This window comes from Hemicordylus capensis, chromosome 4 (genome assembly GCF_027244095.1).
Source record: "Hemicordylus capensis ecotype Gifberg chromosome 4, rHemCap1.1.pri, whole genome shotgun sequence".
Taxonomy (NCBI): domain Eukaryota; kingdom Metazoa; phylum Chordata; class Lepidosauria; order Squamata; family Cordylidae; genus Hemicordylus; species Hemicordylus capensis.
In genome coordinates, this window is record NC_069660.1 from 26,803,113 (window position 1) to 26,824,549 (window position 21,437).

The 21,437-nt window shown below is 46.9% G+C and overlaps 1 protein-coding gene across 2 annotated transcripts; it reads left to right on the forward strand.

The window, feature by feature from the left end:
* The first annotated feature begins 206 nt into the window (after positions 1 to 206).
* ZFP64 (ZFP64 zinc finger protein) lies at positions 207 to 19,794 on the forward strand. Of its 2 annotated transcripts, XM_053250787.1 has the most exons (7): positions 207 to 320; positions 561 to 646; positions 4,516 to 4,755; positions 7,430 to 7,591; positions 10,619 to 10,681; positions 12,259 to 12,510; positions 15,670 to 19,794. In XM_053250787.1, the coding sequence occupies exons 1-7, from the start codon at positions 214 to 216 to the stop codon at positions 16,950 to 16,952; spliced, it is 2,193 nt and encodes a 730-aa protein (XP_053106762.1). In that variant the 5' UTR covers positions 207 to 213; the 3' UTR covers positions 16,953 to 19,794. The 2 variants fall into 2 exon arrangements, with proteins under 2 accessions (XP_053106762.1, XP_053106763.1); XM_053250788.1 differs by lacking the exons at positions 207 to 320; positions 561 to 646 and adding an exon at positions 839 to 1,038.
* Positions 19,795 to 21,437: the final 1,643 nt, after the last annotated feature.

A 21,437-nucleotide genomic window follows, 5' to 3' on the forward strand; every position in this document is an offset into this window, starting at 1 on the left:
GCAGCTCTTTACTGCAGAGTTATGCACATGCTTAAGGACGCACAACGGTGCATTGTAACCTAAGGAGAGCCTTCCCAGATCTGCTCAAAGGTCTATCTAGGTAACCATTCCGTTTCTAATAGTGACCAGCCAGATCCTGTCTCTGGGAAGCTAACACGCCCCCCACCCCCCGCGCGCAGCAGCTGGCATCCCAGAGGCATATTGCTTCTGAACATGGAGGTTCTATGCAACCCATCAAGGCCGCCGCTTAAATTGCCAGAGGTGGAGAAAACCCTGCGTGGAAGGGGGGCGCGAGTAAAAACATGGGCTGCCCTAAGCATGTAAGTGTGGCTTTCTTGCATGCCACTGAGGCCCCACCAACAAGGCGCGACTCTCCTTTCTCGAATCCTTTTTGTGCCCATCTCGCTACATGGGCAGAGCACCGGCTTCAACAGCAGCTACAGAGCATGCTCAGCCGCTCCACATCCGTCCCCGCCCTTTGGGCTTGGAGTGGGGTGGGGGAGCACACGAGAGAGGCCTTTCTTCAGCCAAGGCACCCTTTCTTCCTCTCCCTTTTGCAGAGAGCGCCAGGCGCAGCTCATGCAACTGCCAGCTATGATGAACTCGAGCGGAGCGACCGCCCAGTCCTTCCCGAGTCCCGTGCAATGTAAGTGGCTGCGCGGGTTATACGCGCTCCCGGGCCGGGCTTTGGAGAAGCGGCGCGGAGCCTGGGCTCGGGCGGGCCCCGAAACCTGAGTAGCGTAAGAATCCAGTGCTCGCCCAGCCCGGGAATCTGGCTGGAGTGAACACCGGGCCCGGGAACCTGGCTGGGGAAAGCCGCGAGCAGGGTGGGTGGAAAGGCCCAGCGGGTGGGAGCGCGAGATGGGGGGCCTGCAAGGTGGAAGCCGGTGTCGAGCTGATGTCAGGGGCGGAGATTGGGGGGAGCGGTGCCCGCTGCAGGTGGGGAGGCATGTGGGCTCGGAAGCCCCCGCCTTGAGTTCAGTGGGGCTTAAACCCATGCAAGAGAAATGTTCAGCGCATTGCAGCCTTCGTTTGCAAGTGGGTGCCCAGATATATCCGATAAAAGGGGGAAATCCTCTCCCTCGGAGCTGTAGCGTGCAATGATGTGCAGGGTGCATCTGTGCCAGAAGATTTGCATCCAGGGTGTCTTACTGGGTGCGACTTGCTCCAGAGCACCCGCCGATTGGGCCCAGTACGTTTCAGTGCATTTAAGCAGTGCTGAGTTTAGGCACAAATTAAATAGGGCCTCATGTTGTGGGGGGCTGCTGAATTCTTTTAAAAAACTAAATGTCAAGTTTTACATAATGTAAACAAATGCAAACATGATTGAAAAACAAAGAGAGAGAAAAGACTCAGAAGCAGGCATCATTGTTCTGATAAGACAAAAATATGATTACACAAGTATATCGAATTTATACATCTCTGCTGAAATACCTGTAAATTATGTTGAAATGTTATTAGACCAGGGCCCAGTTTAGACCAGTGCCCACCATCATAGTCACGAGTAGTGTTCACCACAGGCTGTGTTGCATGGTGCGTTATCATCAACATCACTATTAGTATTGCATTATCTGTATGTATGCATGGCACTTAAGTTAGTCTTCTATTAAGTTAGTGCCATCTAAAAGTTAGTATTCATGTGCACTGTGCATATGCATTAGAGTCCAGATTAATTCAACCCCACGCCCCCTGAGATTTAACATTTATGTACATCATCTCATACTACACGGGAGAAGGCAATGGCAAACCCCTCCTGTAGTCTACCAAAGCTTTGTGGGCGCCAGAAGTCGAAATCGGCTTGATGGCACACTTTACCTTTACCCTGGGTGGGAAGGGGACAATAAAGACCGGAAAATAAGGACTGGCCTTAGTAAATAGGCACCATTTTTGGAGGACACAAGAGATAACTGAGGCACAAGCTGTGGAGGTGTCTCAGTACTGAGGAAGCGAAGGTACTGGTTTATCATGTTGGCTCTTCCTTCTGTGTTCCTGATGGGACAGGATTGTAGTTCCAGCCAGAGCTGCAGAAAGTTGCTGTCTAGTTAGCTGAAGCTTGAGAACATCAACCTCCATTATTGGAGTGTTGCTATTGCTGCATGTTGTAGAGAGTATTTGTTAGAGGTTGTTGATTTTTACCCACAATAGGTAAAACAGCAGAGCACTAAGGAATGAGCACACACTCCAGTTACAGAATAGGTAGCAGAGGATGGTTTGGATATTGCAGCTATTTAGAGAAAACACATGGAGATCCTTGTGTGACTAAACACTAAACATTTATTGGTTAAATACACTTAGATAGGAAAGACCTATCTCTAATCTACATAATGGATAGGTAAGGAGAGAGAGAGAGATGTTTCCATCTGCTCTCTAGGAGGAAAGGAAGGATTGTGACTCAGCACAGGAAGTGCTGCAGAGTCAGTTCAGGGGTCATAGAGTAGGGACAGATGGGGAGACCCTGACTCACTGTCTCTACTCCCAATGCCCCTAGTGGTCATTAGGACAGTTGGTGCAAAAGGTTGATGCACTGGAAGTTCATCTCCAACAGTATTGACTAGCATGTGGATAAAGGTGATCTGGTTGACATAGTATACTTGGACTTCCAAAAAGCTTTTGATAAAGTTCGCCTTTAAAGGCTCTTGAGTAGACTTAGCAGTCATGGGAAAAGGGGACAAGTACATGAGGCTTTCCATAAGAGCAGTGTGGGGAGCCATAAGGGGGTTAGCAGGGAGAACGGGCATGGCCCCCTCTCCCTGCAGACGAGCAAAGAGCCTGCCCACACGATTACTGGCTCCGTTGTGGAGCTGGTTGGGGCTGTGGGGATCAGAGGCCGCCCAGCCCCCGGAAGTCCCAGAATGCCCTGTGCGAGTGTGTGGGGCATTCTGGGGAGACCCCTGATGCCAGGAGGTGTGTAGAAAAACCCAGCTTCATATATACACTGATAGAGTCTGAGTGACTAACCAGGAGAGAGATCTGTGGGTTGTGGTGGACAGCTCGTTGAAAGTGTCGACTCGATGCGCAGCAGCTGTGAAAAAGACAAATTCCATGCTAGGGATCATTAGGAAGGGGATTGAAAATAAAAATGCCAATATTATAATGTCCTTATAGAAATCTATGGTGCCACATTTGGAGTCCTGTGAGTAGTTCTGGTCACCGTATCTTAAGAAGGACATTGTAGAACTGGAAAAGGTGCAGAAGAGAGCAACCAAGATGATCAGGGATCTGGAGCACCTTCTTTATGAGGCAAGGCTACAGAATTTTGGCCTCTTGGAAAAGAGGGACTACGGAGAGACATGATAGAGGTGTATAAGGGTGTATAATCTCGGTCGCTGTGCCCCGAGATTGTGGAATGTGCTCCTTGCTGAGATACGATCCTCCCCATCTCTGGCAATTTTCAAAAAACACTTGAAAACCCATCTTTTCACCCAAGCTTTCTCAGCTTCCTAAATTTTGGGGGTTTTAATATCTGGTTTATTATAAAATTAAAAACCCAATTTTGGGATTTTAATCACTGCAATTGTTTAATTGTTGTTTTAAAATGTTTTTAAATTGTTAATTGTTGTTTTTTAATTTGTTTCAGCTCTTTACTGTTTTAGTGGTTTGTTTTAATTGTAAACCGCCCTGAGCCATTTTGGTAGGGCGGTATACAAATCAAATAATAATAATAATAATAATAATAATAATAATAATAAAATTTATGCATGGAGTAGAGAGAATTGTCAGAGAAATTTTTCTCCCTCTCACACAACACTAGAACCGGGGGTCATCCCATGAAATTGATGGCCGAGAAATTTAGGACCCACAAAAGGAAGTATTTTTTTCACACAGCACATAATTAATATATGGCATTCTCTGCCATGAGATGTGGTAATGGCCACCAACTTGGGTGGCTTAAAAGGGGCTTAGACAAATTCATGCAGGAGAGGAGAGCTGGTCTTGTAGAAGCAAGCATGACCCTTAGCTAAGCAGGATCTGCCCTGGTTGCATATGAAAGGGGAACTAGAAGTGTGAGCACTGTGAGATATTCCCCTCAGGGGATGGAGCTGCTCTGGGAAGAGCAGAAGGTTCCATGTTCCCTCCCTGGCTCCTCCAAGATAGGGCTGAGAGAGATTCCTGCCTGCAACCTTGGAGAAGCCACTGCCAGTCTGTGAAGACAATGCTGAGCTAGATTGACCAATGGTCTGACTCAGTATATGGCAGCTTCCTATGTTCCTGTTTATCCATGGATACTAGTCTGGTGGCTGTAGGCCACCTCCAGCTCAGAGGCAAGATACCTCTAAATACCTCTAAAGATACCTCTAAATATGTTTGCAGCGGACAGCAAGAGAGAGGGCATGCCCTCACCTCTTGCTGTGGGCTTCTCAGGGGCGCCTGGTTGGCCACTGTATGAAACAGGATGCTGGACTAGATAGATTTAGGGCCTGATCCATCAGGACTGTTCTTATGTTCTTATTTCAACCACCCATCTACTGATGTTGTTAATGTTATTGTTTACTCCGATACTTATATCTTTGTTAGTTCCAGGAGGCACCACCGTCTTGGTAGAGCTCACTCCGGATATTCACATTTGTGGACTATGCAAGCAACAGTTCAATAACTTAGATGCTTTTGTTGCTCACAAGAGAAGCGGCTGCCAGCTCTCCAGCACAGCAGCTGGGACTACTAGCACAGTACAGTTTGTGTCGGAAGAAACGGTGCCAACAGCACAAGCACAGACCACAACCAGAACCATCACTTCAGAAACCCAAACGATCACAGGTATCCATCCAGGGAAGTTTGAAAGTGGCTTCGCCAATGGGAAGAATGCAAACATCATATACTCTTAAATGAGGTGTGCAAGTGTCCAGATCACCGCCTTGCCCAGTCTTTCCTGCTAACTAGGCAAAGAGGCACCTTTCATAGTGGTGATTCTCTTATACTAAGTGGGGGAGAGCAATTAACCCTAATCTGCACAGCATTCCTTTGCCGTAATCAGCACAGCTGTTGCTGCTAGAGATATGCATGAACTGGTCCGGCAGCGGGGCGGGTGTAGCTTTAAGGAGCAGGGAGGGTGCTCTTAAACACACCTCACACACCACATTTCCCCCGCTGGTGCTGTGCCCAAAATCGCTGGCATGGGGTGACAGTGATTTTGAGCACAGGGCCGGTGGGAGAAACGGGGGGGGGGGGGAGAGCACCCTCCCTGCTCCTTAAAGGTAACCCCCCTGCTCACCACCAAACCAGCCATCTGCCAGTTCATGTTCATCCCTAGTTGCGGGTGTCTCCCTTGCGTTTCTTCTTAGGCTGTAATCCTTTTGGGGACAAGGAACCATCTTACGTATTCTGTAGAAACTATTTTGAAACCTTTTGTTGAGAAGCAATATAAAAAGTATTATGCAGAAGGATAATACATATAAAGAATATAAAAGTACTTTCTATCAGCTTTGGCTGATATACCAGCTGTGTCCATTAGGGATGTACAAACAGTTTTGATTTCGAACCACCTCGGTTTGACTGTTCGGGGTCGAACCGAACCACCCCCTGTACGGTCCAACCCCAGACTGAACAGCCCCGGACTGTTTGGGGGTTCGCGGACCTTTTTTTTTTTAACTTTAAAAAAAATTCTTAAGCACTTACCCCCTTTGGGGGAGTTGTTGGAGGTGGCGGGGGGGGGGTCTGCAGAGGTTCTCCCTCCCCCCGCCGGCCTCAATACAGCCTGAACAGGCCCGTTCAGCCAGCGCCTTCCCCCTCGGTGCCGTGGCCATTTTGGAGGCTGCCGCACCTGCGAAATGAGGCCCGTTGTGCAGGCGCTGCAGCCTCCAAAATGGCCACGGCGCCGAGGGGGAAGGACCCAGCCAAACGGGCCAGTTTGGGCTGCATTGAGGCTGGCTGGAGGAGGGGGAAACCTCCGCAGATCCGCCCCCCACCTCCAACAACTCCCCCAAAGGGGGTAAATGCCTTTTTTTTAAAAGTAAAAAAAGGGAGGGGGAGGTCTACACACACATACCCCGAATCGAACTGGAGGGGGGGTGTTTTGAGGGGTGCTGGACTGAACTGGCCCGGTCTGGTTCGAGTCCAGTACGGACTTGAACCTGGCCAGCCAGTTCCGTGCGCATCCCTAGTGTCCATTTCTTGAGATAAAAGACCTCAAAACAGTAGTGCATATGCTGGTAACCTCCAGACTTGACTACTGCAATGCACTTTATGTGGGGCTGCCTTTGTTATGTAGTACGGAAATTGCAACTGGTGCAAAATGCAGCAGCCAGCTTGGTCTCTGGGTCATCTCTAAGAGAACAAATTACACCTATATTAAAAGAACTGCAAAGGATACCAATATGTTTCTAGACAAAATACAAAGTGCTGGTTATAACCTGTAAAACCCTAAACAGCTTAGGCCCAGGGTATTTAAGAAAACACCATGTTTGGCATGAGCCCCGTCACCTATTGAAATAATCTGGGGATGTCTGCCTGCAGTTGCCATCAACTCGTCTGGTACCACAGTTGCCACCAACTCACGGATGGGCCCTTCTCCATTGCCGCCCTGAGGCTTTGGAATGGGGTCCCTGCTGAAATGAGAGCATCCGTGTTCAAAAGTGAACAAGGAATGGAAGGGAGGATGAAATTCATCCAAAGCAAATGGGATTTTCATGCATGAATGACAAAATAAGGAAAGCAAATGGAATACTAAACAAAAGCAAATGGAATAACAAATACAAATTTTGCACAGTCCTACTAGGAACTGCTACCACACCCCCACCCTGCCACTCCACCACACTAGTGGACAAAGTTAGGGCTACACTGAACAAGTCTCTGAAGTCATCTATAAAGGCATCTCTCCTGTCTCTGACAACTTTTTAAAAGGCTATTGAGACACATTTGTCATCCCGGCTTTTATTTAGATTTATAGAATCTAATATTCGTTTTAAATTGTAAATTGTTTTGATGTTTTAATTGTATTTTAATTTGTGTTGTTTTATAGTAAACTGCCCAGAGATGTGAGTTTTGGGTGGTGTATAAATATCAATACTATAAATAGTATGCAGTGGGGCAGGAATCAACCCTATTCAACCTCAGCACAGCATTCTTCCACTTAGTGTTGCTGGTGTCTACGTTTGTGTTTCATTTTAGACTGTGAGCTCCTTAGGGGACAGGGAACCATCTTATTATTAATATTAATATTTTCCTATGTAAACCACTTTGAGAACTTTATTTTTTTAATTGAAAAGCAGTATATAAATTAGTAGTAGTAGTAGTAGTAGTAGTTGTTGTTGTTGTTGTCTTGTATATAGTTGCTCTCGTGGTGTCTGTGGCAAATAAGAATTGTGACTGCAGGAAAGCACAACATAATCTGGTTCTCTTTTTCCTTTTAAGCTATAAATTTCTAACATAACTTGCAGAAGTTACGCTTTGCAAAGTTCAGATGTTTTACAATGAGTCTGTTTATGCCTTTCAGTTTCTGCCCCAGAGTTTGTGTTTGAGCATGGCTACCAAACCTACCTACCTGGAGAGAACAGTGAACCTCAGACTGCCACTGTGGTCACGCCGCCGCCAAAGCCGCGCACAAAGAAAACCACCACATCAACAGCACAAAAGAAACTCAACTGCTACTATCCAGGTACATTATACGCATGCAGACAATGGAACCATCAGTGGCCTATACATGTTTCTGTGGTTTGGAACCATTGGTCCACAGTCTGGTGCTGGCTCATAGCTTGTTTCCTGCTAAACTGTTGCTTTTGGAGAGGAAGCTCTTTTTTCTCCTCCTTCAAAGGTATAGAAATGAATAGTCCTATGAACTCATCCCGGGGAGACCCAAGTTCAGATCTCCCTACTCAGCCATGAAACTGACTGGGTGACTCTGGGCCGGTCATTTATTTCTCAGCCTAACCTACCTCACAGGGTTGTTGTGAGGAATAACAAAGCCACGTACACTGCTCTGGGCTCCATTTATTGACCACCTGACTCCCTTAGACTCGAGGTGGTTTACATAAATTAACAATGAAGACAAGAGAAGGGGGGGTGGAGGGGAAAAACCTACACACACACACACGTTAAAAACTAAACACCTGGCAAAATAGATAGGTTTTCAGGAGCTTCTTAAAGGACAGAAGAGAGGGGGCATTACGAATCTCAGGAGACAGAGTGTTCCATAAGGAAGGGGATGCAACAGAGAAGGCCCTCCCTCGAGCCCGGGCCCCATGTACCTCCCCTGGGACCACCTGAGACGACCTCACAGGGTGGGTTGAAGTTGGACAGGAGAGACGGTCCTGAAGGTACACAGGCGCCAAACCCTAAAGGGCTCTATAGGAGATAACCAGCACCTTGAATTGGACCCGGAAGCGAACTAGCAGCCAAGGCAGCGACCTCAGCAAAGGTGAAATATTTTCACCTTTTCCTTGGAGGAAAAGCGGTATACAAATGCAAAAATAAATAAAATAAAAATCCCTACGCAGGTGTAGAGAGAAGACGGGTTGTTATGAGTCTTTGGGTGTCTGTGGAAACCACTTCCCACAAAGCTAGTGTTTTTGTAAGGCCTGGGGGGGGACAGTGGTGGTCCACATCAACCCTAAGTGCAGCTCCTTGACTAATTGTTTATTGGGCCTGCTGAAGCTTCAGGCAAGCCTGAATACTATTCAAAGTCCCCTCCCACCCCGCGACGCTATGTAAAGGCAACCATTGCCACCGTGCAGTACTGCACTTTGCTCAGCACTTGGGGTGGTGCTCCTTTAAGGGAAACAGAGCCCTCTTGGAAGGGTGTCCTACCTAGTGCTTTCCTCCTAAAGCTCTTAAGGGAGGGCTCCATCTTTCTTGTAAGGGCCTCCCAGTACTGAGAAAAGTGCAGCACTGTACAGAGGTTCTACCAGAGACAACCACAGGGCTCTCTAACTGCCAGGAGTCGACGCTGACTCGACGGCACACTTTAAGGCTAGCAGCAGCTTCAGGGATTTAGATGGGGGGAATAGTGCAGGAGGAAAGGATTAAATTCCCCTTCATTCAGTGTTGGTGTTCAGATCACAATTAGCATACAAACAACTCCTTTTAATTTTTTACTTTTTTTCACCCCTCCCCAAAAGAGGCCAGAGATCACACCTGTTTTGGCACTGAATCATTCTGGTGAAGGGAGCTTTGCACGCAGTTCATTGAGTGGTAGTACTGGGAACATAGGAAGCTGCCACATATCAAGTCAGACCATTGGCCCATCTTGCTCAGTATTGTCTGCACAGACTGGCAGCGGCTTCTCCAAGGTTGCAGGCAGGAATCTCTCTCAGCCCTTTCTGGAGATGCCAGGGAGATAACTTGGAACCTTCTGCATGCAAATGCTCTTCCCACAGCAGCTCAATCCCCTAAGGGGAATGTCTTACAGTGCTCACACATGCAGTCTCCCATTCATATGTAAACCTTGTCAGACCCTGCTTAGCAAAGGGGACAATTCATGCTTGCCAACACAAGACCAGCTCGCTTCCACCTGTATTTACTGTTTTTACCTGAATTTCCCCCCAAGTGTTTTGATATTCAGAATCCAATTTCTTTCAAGTAAATGCAGGTATAACCTGTATTTGACCTCTCCTTTTTAAGGAGGTCATCTTAAATTCAGAGTCTTCAATTTGGATAAAGTAGGTTCTCCTTTTGCAGGGGCTTCATTTCCCCTTCCCAGAAGTCTTAGGGATCTTAAGATACTTTGCACCCTGTGAATTGTTCTTTGAATTTTGTTTATATTCTGTCCACCGCTCTGCTGCTCCCAGAGATGGAATGAAGAAATGCATTGGCAGTGCTTACATTTATTTTAATCAGTGACATTGCCACAAAGTACCAAGAAGATTCATGGAAGCACTTTTTAATTAATTTATATAGCCATTGATCTTGCAGTCCTAAATTTGTGGGGTGGGGGAAAGTGTCCTCCTTCGTATGATTAGGTCAGTTAACTTCATTACAGCATATACACTTTCTGTTTCAAAACCTGCCTTCACTTGAGAATCTTGACTGAAATTTACAGTCTCGTTTTCCATGCTTATAATCTCAAACAGCACTTGTAACTTAAGCAGGACTTCTGAGGATCTTTGTATGTAAAAGTCAGTAATGTGGTTTAGTCAAATGGAACGCAACTTGAGTTCTCAACAGGTTCCTGCCTGCAACCAGGGAGAAGCCACTGCCAGTCTGTAGACAATACTGAGCAAGATGGACCAATGGTCTGACTCAGTATATGGCAGCTTCCTATGTTCCCATGAGTTCCCTTTGGAAGACCTGGATTCATATCCTCGTTTGGCTGTGCAACCTGGATTTGTATTCAGAATTGTATTTTGACATCTTTTTTATGTCTTTTTGTTTGAAGCAAGAGTGGTGTAGTGGTTAGAATAGGACGAAGGAGACCCAGAGGGCTGGAACAAGGAGCAGAATTATGGAGGGATTAGACCAGGGAGTCCCAGAATTAAATCCCTGTCACTGGGTAAAGCTGGAGAGTCCCAGGTTCAAATCCTACCATAAAACTCACCGGATGGCCTTGAGTCAGTAACCACCTCCCAGCCTCACTCACCTGACAGGATTGTTGTGCTGAGGGTGGGGTGGGGGTGTAATTATGTGTCCTTGAGGAAGAGCAGAATAAAATGTAATGTAATAAATAATAATCCTTCCCTTTTCCCCCCAGGCTGCCAGTTCAAGACAGCTTATGGTATGAAAGACATGGAACGACATTTCAGAACACACACAGGTACGTATCGGTCATTATGTAGCTCAGTGAGTCTTTTCAGCCAGTGGACATGTAGCTCCTAGAAATCTCAGCAAGAACCCCATCAGTGGAGGGAGAGCAAAGACCCTGCAGTTCCACCCACTGCTGGTGGAGTGACTGCTCCTGTCGTGTTCCTTCCATGAAAAAGGCCAGCAGTTTTCAGGACTGGTGCAGAATGGTCTGGCTATTTCAGGGGGTTTAATGGAGATATTAGGATAGTGTTCTCTTCCTTTTTTAAAATGGAAACTTGTGAATTGTCATTCACCCTGATTCTTGATCTGAAGGCGCTTTATATAATCAGAGCATTGATATATCTAGCCCAGGATTGCTTGCTATGATTGACAGCAGCATTCCAAGTTCTCCAGCAGATGTCTTTCCTTGCTATGCTGGGATCCTTTTAGCCCGGGGTGGGGCAGCCTTGACTCTCCAGATATATTATTGAACTACAACTCCCATCATCCCCAGCCACAATGCATTTTGTCTGGGGGTGGTGGTAGTTCAACAGCAGCCAAAGTTGCCTATCCCTGCTTTTAACCTGAGATCCTTTTAAATGGGGAGGTAGCAATGGTTGAGCCTTGGACCGCTGGTGTGTGAAGCATGTGCTTTACTCCACCTCCTGGATTACACAGATAGTAATTTTCTGTGTTGGAAAAAGCAAGAGCCTTTTAATGTGTGTTGACCCAAGAATCCTCCGCCAAGCTGAGTAGCAGAGCCAATCTTCCACCGCAGCAGCTGCTGGGAGGCACAGCACTGCTCTGAACAGCTTTTCGAGTGCCTCCTGCCCCCCCCCCGGTGACGCCCACTCTGGCCGCCGCTTGAAGGAGATGTTCTTAAACTTGCCTCTGCAGGTGTTGCTGCAAACCCCCATAATCCCCAGATATTGTTGGGACCACAACTCCCATCCCCAGCTGAAGGCCATCATGATAAAATATTCCCTGTGCTGCACTTTGCACACTTGAAAATGCTATACAAAAGATAAGTATTCTTACTGAGTATTGCATTAAGAGAATGAACCTGAACAATCCCTGAGAGTGACACACCCCCACCCGTGGTTATGGCCTAGGAGGAAGAAAGTAAGGCTGTTCACACGATGGTTAAGAGGGTAAGACAAGCATCCTACCCAGCTTCAGGAGCTGTGCACACTCCTGACTGTCAATCATCTGTTAGGAAACAATTGGGTAGGAGGAGGGGGGAGTGATGGTTTGTGGGAGAGGAGCTGGATAGGATGGCACTTGTACCCAACATTTTAATGAGGTAGGAGGAAAAGCCATCCTACCCAGCTCCTGCCTCACAGACGATCACTCCCTGCTTCTCCTACCTAGGCATTGACTAACAGATGATTGAAAATCGGGAGCGCTCATAGCTCATGAAGCTGGTTGGATGCTTGTCCTACCCTCTTAACAATCGTGTGATCAGCCTTAGTATGTTTCGGGGGCAGGGGGGATGAAAACTACCTTGCAATATTCATTTAAGATCCCCCATGTTTTGTCTAATGTTAAAAACCCTTCACTGCTGGAAATGCATGATCTCTCAAACCTGCTCCCCCTACTGTTTTGTAGGTCAGAAACCCCATAAGTGTGAAGTTTGCAGCAAGAGCTTCAGCCGCAAAGACAAGCTGAAGATGCACATGCGATCCCACAGTGGGGTGAAACCTTACAAGTGCAAGCACTGTGACTACGCAGCTGCTGAGAGCAGCAGCCTGAATAAGCACCAGCGAATCCATTCCAATGAACGCCCTTTTAAATGCCAGATCTGCCCTTATGCCAGCCGTAATTCCAGCCAGCTTACTGTTCATCTGAGATCCCATACAGGTAAGTCAGGGGTGTTCCCAAAGATTGTTTTCATTTAGGATGGGAGCATAGATGCTGTAACATTATTGCCAGAAGAGAAAGACATTCCCCACAGCAAAGATGCATGCTGGGTAGATCTTTCTTTTCTAGCACTAATTTTGGGTATGTCTTCCTCTTCTGGCAATAATTCTTCTGATGCATAATTCACTGTACTACTGAATCCAGTACTAGACTAGCAAACTTCTGCAACCCGGCTTGAGTCTCAGTGCAGCATGAAGAGCGTCTCACCATTTCACTGAACATTGCCCGTGTGATCTCCAGATGATGATGTTCCTGACCATGAGAACTGAAAACTCCCCCCCACCCCCAAAAAGGGTGTGTGTGGGGTGGTGTTACAAAAGCTGTGTCAGGACCAAGTGAGAGATATGGGTTGTCATAGCCATATGAATCTGCCTTATTATGACTATTGGCACATCTAGATTAGTATTGTCTACATTGACTTTTAGCAGTTCTCTATGGTTTCAGACGGACTTTCAAGCCTTACCTTGAATTGCTCGTGATTGGACCTGGGATCTTCTGTATGAAGAGCAGGCACTCTACCTCTCAGCTACAAGCTGCCTTATACTGAGTTAGACTCTTGGTCTGTCCATCTGTGTTGTCTGCTCTGGCAGTGCTCCTCCTGAGTTTCAGACTGAGGTGTTTCCCAGCCCTGATGCCAGGGATTGAAACTGGGACCTTCTGCATGCAAAGCAGATGCTCTTCCACTGAGCTATGAGTGGCTTGAGTTGGTTTTAGAAGAGCAGCAAGCAAAAGGTAGCCTTCTGTTGAGCTGGCAAAGTCAGAAGCTGAAGCAGATCCTAAATCTTATACCAAGCCTGGCCAGTCCAGAGTCTCGTGCAATGTAAAATGTTGCACTTTTACACAATTGTGCTACTTTTTAGAATTTCATAGGAAGCTGCATATATTGAGTTGGTCCATCTAGCTCAGTATTGCCCAAACAGACTGTCAGCAGCTTCTCCAAGGTTGCAGGCAGAAATCTCTCTCAGCCCTGTCTTGGAGATGCCGGGGAGGGAACTGGGAACCTTCTGCATGAAGATGCTCTTCTCAGAGCAGCTCCATCCCCTAAGGAGAGTAGCTTACAGTGCTCATACATATAGTCTCCCATTCAAAGGCAAACCAGGGTGGACCCTGCTTAGTAAAGGGGACAAGTCATGTTTGCTTCCACAAGACCAAAGTAAAGATTTACGTTGCCTCTTTTCTTGGACTTGGATCCTAAAGATCTTTGGCTCAGCTGTGCAGCCCTCTCTTAATTTCTGTCAAATTACTTGCACGGGCAACTTGGCTTTTAAAACTGAGACTCTGCAGTGGGGGTATTTTAGGCTCATTTTGCCAAAGGCACATGCTATAAGGTCAGTGGGATAAATCTGCATAACCGATCAATCTTTAGATTAGAAAATTAAATGTACTGCTGGCATTTAGACTCTGCTGCTCTCAGAGTACAGTGTGGCATATGAAAATGGGGCTGCTGGAATGCGCACCACGCCGAGCTTTCATCAGGGAAGTAAGTAAAGAATCCAATAACTGGCTTTTGCAGTGCAGCCAGCAGCAAATGCAGCTGGAGGGGGCCAGCCTGTAAAACAAACTGAATTGGCAGGCTGTGTGTCTTCATTAATAAAATGTGTATAATAAACATTTTACACCATGAGTCTCAATTATTAAGCAGACACATGGATTAGCACAGTACGCCACTTCGCAATTTGAAACATCTTACAGCTCGATCAATGAAATATGTAGCCCGGGAAACAAATGATGCACTTGTTTTTACAATCTTCTGCGTATGAAGATCTATAAAATATTAATTGGTAAAGTAAATTAAACCATATGTGTTGTGATTATTAAAAAACAGAAACTTTCATTGAACTAAGGGCCTCCGTATATTTTATTTCCATCTTAAAATGGCACCCCCGTGGTTTTCTAACTCTTCTGCACACGTGCGCTCAGTGGAATAACAAAGGAATGTCGTGCTAGGCCCATTATGGTGTTCATGGAAGCGCCTCCTTTGTCATGAACCCCGCCGCCAACAGAAGTCATAAGGAGAGCTGGTTGTAGTTGCCACTGGCTCATTTGACACAGAACTGGGCATTCCCTGTGGCCACCTCGGGACTTTGTAATGCGTTTCCTGTTTTCCCATCTCTGACTGCCTTCTAAAAAAGCTCTTAAGACACACCTGCTTCTCCAGGCTTTTAGTTTAGTTTTAATTAAACTAATTCATTTAATTAAGGAGAAACTTAAGTATGTAGTACACTGCTCTGGGCTCCTTGGAGGAAGAGCAGGATATAAAATGTAAAATAAAAATGAATAAAATAAATTATTTGAAAGTATTTTAATTGTTTTAATTTCTAAAAAAGATTGTAAGCTGCCTGGAGATGTTTCATATTAGGCAGTTTATAAATCTAATAAAAAATAAATGGCATACAAGAACATTCAAAATGTGATTCCCAACCTGGAAGAATTGGAGAGGAGATCTGGTCTTGTGGTAGCAAGCATGACTTGACCCCCTAGTTAAGCAGGGTCTGCCCTGGTTGCATATGAATGGGAGACTAGAAGTGTGAGCACTGTAAGATATTCCCCTCGCAGGATGGAGCCACTCTGAGAAGAGCATCTAGTTCCCTCCCTGGCTTCTCTAAGATAGGGCTGAGAGAGACTCTTGCGTGCAATCTTGGAGAAGCCACTGCTAGCCTGTGAAGACAATACTGAGCTAGATAGACCAATGGTCTGACTCAGTACATGGCAGCTTCCTGTGTTCCTAACCTGCAGCCTGAAGTGGTCCTGTCTGTTCTCCCACCTCATTCTGCTGCCTGTGTGGGCTAGGGTTTAGCAGTATGTTTTGGATAATAAGTTCTAAGCCTCAGCTAGTTTATAGCAGAGGTCCCAACCTGTGGTACTCCAGATGTTGCTGAACTACAACCCCCATAATCCGCAGATACAGTAAATTGTAGCTGGGGAATAATGGGAATTTTAGTTCAGCAACATCTGGAGTACCACAAGTTGGCAACCCCTGGTTTATAAGTAACCAGATATGCTGTGGTGCAAGATCTCCAAAGAATGCTCTCTATCTGCACAGTTCTGTGTCCCTTGGCCCAGAGGTCCCTAACTCAAATGTGCTTGTCTTGTTGGCAGGAGATGCCCCCTTCCAGTGTTGTCTGTGCAGCGCCAAATTTAAAATCAACTCAGACTTGAAGAGGCACATGCGTGTGCACACTGGGGAGAAGCCCTACAAATGTGAATTCTGCAACGTGCGCTGCGCCATGAAAGGCAACTTGAAGTCACACATCCGCATCAAGCACAACATGGAGAACAGCTTCAAGTGCCTCGAGTGCGAGTTCCAGTGCGGGAACAAGACCAGCTTGCGGCAGCACCTGCGGACCCACCAGCCGGAGCAGCCCGTGAAATGTTCCGAGTGCAGCTACTCCTGTTCCAACAAGGCGACCCTCAAGGTGCATGAGAGAATCCACTTCAAAGACCGCCCTTTCAAATGCGACTTCTGCACTTTTGACACCAAGCAGCGGAGCAACCTGACCACCCACATGAAGAAGGCACACAGAGACAAGGTCAAGGTCAAGAAGAAAGCCACCGAGAAGACGGCGGAGGGAGACAGGCTGAAGGAAGGCAGCTCCAGGCAAGTCGCCAAGCTGGAGGCCAAGAAAGCCTTCAAGTGCGATCTCTGCGAGGCTTCGTTCGTCCGGGAAGATTCTCTGAGGAGCCACAAGAGGCAGCACATTGAGTATAATGGGGCAAAAAATACAGGGCTGGCTGTTCTCCAGTTCCAGATGGATCCCACCACACAGGCCGGAGCGCCCATCACTGTCAGCCATCTCCAAGTCCCGCTCCAAGCCACCCCCTATGGCGAAGGACAGGTCAAGATAATCGTCGGACATCAGATGCCTCAGGCCAGCAGTCTAGTGCAGGCGGCTTCGGTCAACATTGTGCCTCCCACTTTAGTAAGCCCGAGTCAAGAAGATCTCTCTGGCAGTAGCCAGTTGCAGATACTGCAGCAGGTGAGCTTACTTGCTCCGCCTCTTCCCTCAGGGTCTCCGGCAGAAAGCCTGGCATTGGGCCAGCCAGCGGTTCTTCTCACCACCCATGATCAAGCTGACAAAAGCGCTTTAATTCCCGCCATCCCAGTGGGCAGCCATGATGCCTCGGCTAGCCAGGCTTTCATCAATGGCTCTGAGATCAGCTGCTCAGACTTGGAAGGGCTCAACGCTTTGATCCAAGAGGGTGCAGGGGAAGTGACAGTGGTGAGTGATGAAGACCAAAGCATCACTGTCTCAACTTCAGCTCCCCCTGCACCCATTTTTTCCTCCTCTTCTCACCCAGAAATGCCAAAGCAGACCTACTCCATCATCCAGAGTGGAGCCCATGCAAGTTTGCTGTGCCCTGCAGACTCCATACCAGATTAATCTGGTGGGGCAGCGGGACTCTTCATTCAGACCTCTGTTGGCACATCAATGTTGGCCTTAGAGAATGTTCTAGATTAGGGAGTAGAAATCAGCAGGTGAAGCCCTGGTGTCATAACACTGGCCGATTTCTGTGCTCATGCCCTCCTGGAAACAGAGTCCTCTTTCATAGCATGGCACACATAACAAGTCCAGTGATATTGCTTTGGAGGTCGAAGGGGGAAGCATGGGGTGCCATGAAGGGGTGCCACTCAGTGGGAATAGCCTCAGTGCGTATGGCTCACCTTTTATCCTTTCCTGATCTAGTCAAGTCTGCACCGGCATTGGAGGCAAGAATGCTTCATACCCAATAGATCTCAAATACCTGTTCTTTAATACATCAATCCCTACTTGAAAGTTACTAGGCCAGTTCTCACGAGTGAAAAGTGGGTTAGAGAAGCATCCTATCCAGCTTCTGGAGCTATGCATGTTCCTGATTTTCAGTCGTGTGTGCAAAAATCTAGGTAGGAGAAGGGGAAAGTGATCCTGTGGGAGTTGAGTGCTGGTTTGGACAGTGTCATCCTACCCAGCAACTCTACCTAGCATATTATCAAGTGAAGGAAAAGCCATCCGACCCACAGGTTGGTTCCCACATGCTCACTTGCCCCTCGTAGGTTTTTGCAAATATACGACCAAAAATCAAGAGCGTTCACATATGCCTAAGTCGGGTAGGGCACTTCTCTGACCCCACCTTTCGCTCATGAGAACTGGCCCGCTGACTCAACGACTCATCTAATGAAAACAACTTGCTCTGAAAACATCTTCAAGCTTTACAACGGGTTACAACCTTGATGGCCTAATGGGTGTTATGGAAATCCCCCCCCCCGCAACGTTTGCTTTCGTTTCCCAGATTTTAAAATCATGTAGTACACCAAATATTTTTCCCCAAGCTTAAATTAGTGGTTGATGTGGTGCACAGACCTAACAGAGACAAGAGGGTATTGCTAGGCTGCTGCTGTGGACGCAGAAGCAGTAGTACTGCTGGGAGGGACACCAGTTGTGCTGTGAGCATTACCATAGTTTCTCCATGACCACCACAATGCGAGAAGTAACGGTAATGTTGGTAATGTGGTCAGCGTCCTCCCCAGCCGCACTGTGTCCGCAGCAGCAGCAGTGCCTCAACACCCTTCCTTCTTATAGGGCTGCACGTCATGTCAGCCACTGACCTTGGACTATAAGCCAGCACTACACTAATCCCTGGTTTCAGTAGTACAGTACTAAGACATAGTTGCTGGGTGCAAGATTGCATGAACAATTCTTAGCACTGGGTTTTAGGTGGGGTTGCCACCACAATCTTACTGACCCTGCTCCTCTGCCTTTTAAGGCAGCTTGGCATGCAACAAAGTAGGCAAGTGAAGCCTGGCCTAGCACTGAGATAAGCAGTGTGTCCGGTTGCTGTTAAAGGCATAGGCCAGTAAAAATAGATGGCGACTCTAATATGGGGGCTCAAAGCAAAAGTTGGTTAATTACATTTTGAACATCACATGTGTCATATTGGGGCCGGGCAGGAACTACTGAACCAGGATAAACTGTATGTCATTTTCCTCTGCAGTAGGACCATTGATTGATTGAAGTGTGATCTGGGTATGTTGACCGTGGTTAGTTTGGTTAGAATGTGGTTCTCCACAGCACATCAAGCAATGTTTTGTAACTTTGAGTATCTCACGTATTTGGGGAATTATTCTCAGGGCTGTTCTCATGAGCAGCCAAGATTGGGCTAGGGCAGCTAAGCACAGACATGGCTGACTGTGGGACCCGTTGTTCAGCTCCTGGCGGTGCATCAGCGACAAACTCGGCTAAGAAGCTGGACTGTTAAATGAGGTTAAAGGAGCAAGTGCCTTAACTCCCTTAACCCCATTTAATTGACTATGTGTCAGCACCAGCTGCTGGCAGGCAGGCGCCTGCCCCTCGCTGGGGAGATCCCCACAATGCACCACACACTCACACGGTGCATTGTGGGATTTCCAGGGGGCGCGGGACGGCATGTCCCAACCCCCTCTCCATCGCACTGCCTGGGGCAGCAGCGGAACATCTGGGTGCTCAATCCACATAACCAGACCTGGCACTAGGATCATCTGTGGGGAAGGCGAGCTTCTGCGGCCTTCGCCGCCGTCCGCTGGCAAGCCTGCTCACATGATCGTGAGAAAAGGCTCTCAGTGGGCCACCATTAGTGTAGAGCATCCTAGATCCTGATGCCATGCAGATGGCTTAATCAATCAAATATTAGATCTGGCCTACACTACTTGCAACCCAGTGAGCCTGACACAGCCAGACATGTAAGCTTGTTAACCCTCCTCTCTTTGTTGGAGGTCTCTGGGACTGGCAGGCATAATCCATGGCTGAGCTTGACTTGGTGAGTCACACTGCATAAGCCTGCATTAGATCATTACACTGGAACAGTTTGCTCCATGATCTCTTCCTGATTTTATCATGTTTTGTTTCTAAAGAGTGCATGCAGCAGATGCAGGGTGGGATCATGCACTCTTTCTGTCTTTGTGTGTGTTTGTGAGGGGGAAAGCTGTAGTGAATTATTTTAAGTCATCTATAGGTGGTGCTAGAACTCAAGCTGAGGTTGGAACTGAAGGATGTAACTTTAAGGATAGGTTTATATAATAGGTACTTCCTGTGAGAGATGGAACTACTGTGGTTTCTTGCTTCAGCTCTTCCTTGTGTGCAAACATTAGCTTAAGAAGATCATCTTTCCCAAGGAACCCTTTACTGCAAGGGTTGCCAGATGTCCCATCAGTAAGCAGTGGTGAATTAAATGAGAAGTTATGAAAATAAAGTTATTCTTTGTTTCTTTGAATATTGCACAATGTAGATTTTTGAAAAGGGTGTGAATCTTAAGGTATACAAACACATACACAGATTGTCATTGCTGCCACTTCCCTTCCTCTGCTGTCTCCCTTGTGTCAGCTTTTTAGATTGTGAACCCACACATACATGAAGAGTGCTGTATAATAAAAATGTGAGTTTCTCAGTGCCCTGCTCTGCTCTCCCACCATTCCATCATGTTGTAGTGCAACCAAGAAACTAAAACCACTGCAGAACAGTGCTTGTCTGGTTCAGGTGAAGATTTCTAACATTTAGACTGCATTCACACAATCACAGCAATCCTTGTTAGTTGACCAAGATAGCTGAACCCTGCAGAGCTGATTGTGAGAACCCAGAATTTCCAGGCAATCCTGGTCAAACCACTGTGGTTAACCTGTATTTAACCAAGATAGATAACTAGATATCTTGGTTAAATGTAGGTTAACCAAAGTGGTTTGACCAGGATTGCTAGGAAACAATCAGATCAATCAATCAATATCTTTATTATGGTACTTGACCAGATTTCAGCATTATAGTACAAAGTTTACGTTCAATGCACATAGCAAAGTTACATTTAGGTATAAGACGTTTGCCCAAATCAGGGACATAATGAGGCTGTTCCCACTATAGGGATGTGCAAACTGGTTCCAATTTGAAATGGTTTGGTTCAATGGTATAAATTCGAACTGAACCAGGCATTGGGTTCGACCTGCCAGTTTGAATTCAAACTGAACTGAGCCTGGTTTGGTTGGAGCCTCCAAAACTGGGTAGGGTGGTTGGCACCCATGGGTGCCAACTACCACCCAGACCCCAAACCAATTGGACACTCCTATGATTTTTAAGCCAAAAACTAATTCTTTAAAAATTCCTGATTAATCAACAATAAATCCTATCAGCGTGGGTGGTGGTGGCTGAGGCTGCCCCTGCTGTGCCCCCAGATCCACTTTGGGGTGCCCTGGCACACACACACCCAAAGGTGGAGAATGGGGCATCCTCAAATGCCCATTATTCCCTATGGGAGGAATACAAAAATTGAAAAAATCTTCAGAAAATCATTAATAATCACAGGAGTGTCTGATTGCTATGGCGTTCGGTGGGTGGTAGGCACCCCTGGGAATAATGGGCAATAATTTAAAAAATTCAAAAATCTTTAAAAATTGTAGGAGTGACCGATTGCTTTGGGGTTTGGGTGGTATGCCTACCACTCATCCCAGTTTTGGAGGCTCGAACCGGTTTGAAACAGGTTTGAATTAGAACCAAACCAAAGGGGGGTTTGAGCAAAACAGAACCTCCCCAACCCAGTTTGAACCCAGTTCACATTCAAACCGAACTGGGCAAACTGGTTTTGTGCACATCCCTATCCCATGATCAATGGAAAGCAGGCTAAGGGAGCTTAGCCTTCTTTCCATTGATCATGGGAACCACCGGGCCAGCCCTGTGTTCCCAAGGTGGCTAGCCCGCCTAAAACACCCTCCCCTTAAATGAGGTTAAAGGAGCAAGCGCTCTTTTAATCTCATTGTGTTCCCGTGTGTCACCACAGTGCGCAGCAACACACGAACGAGTAGACCCCGATTGGGAGGCTGAAAGCAGCCTCCCGGCCTCGGGGGTGTCTCCAGGATGCACTCATGTGGGACA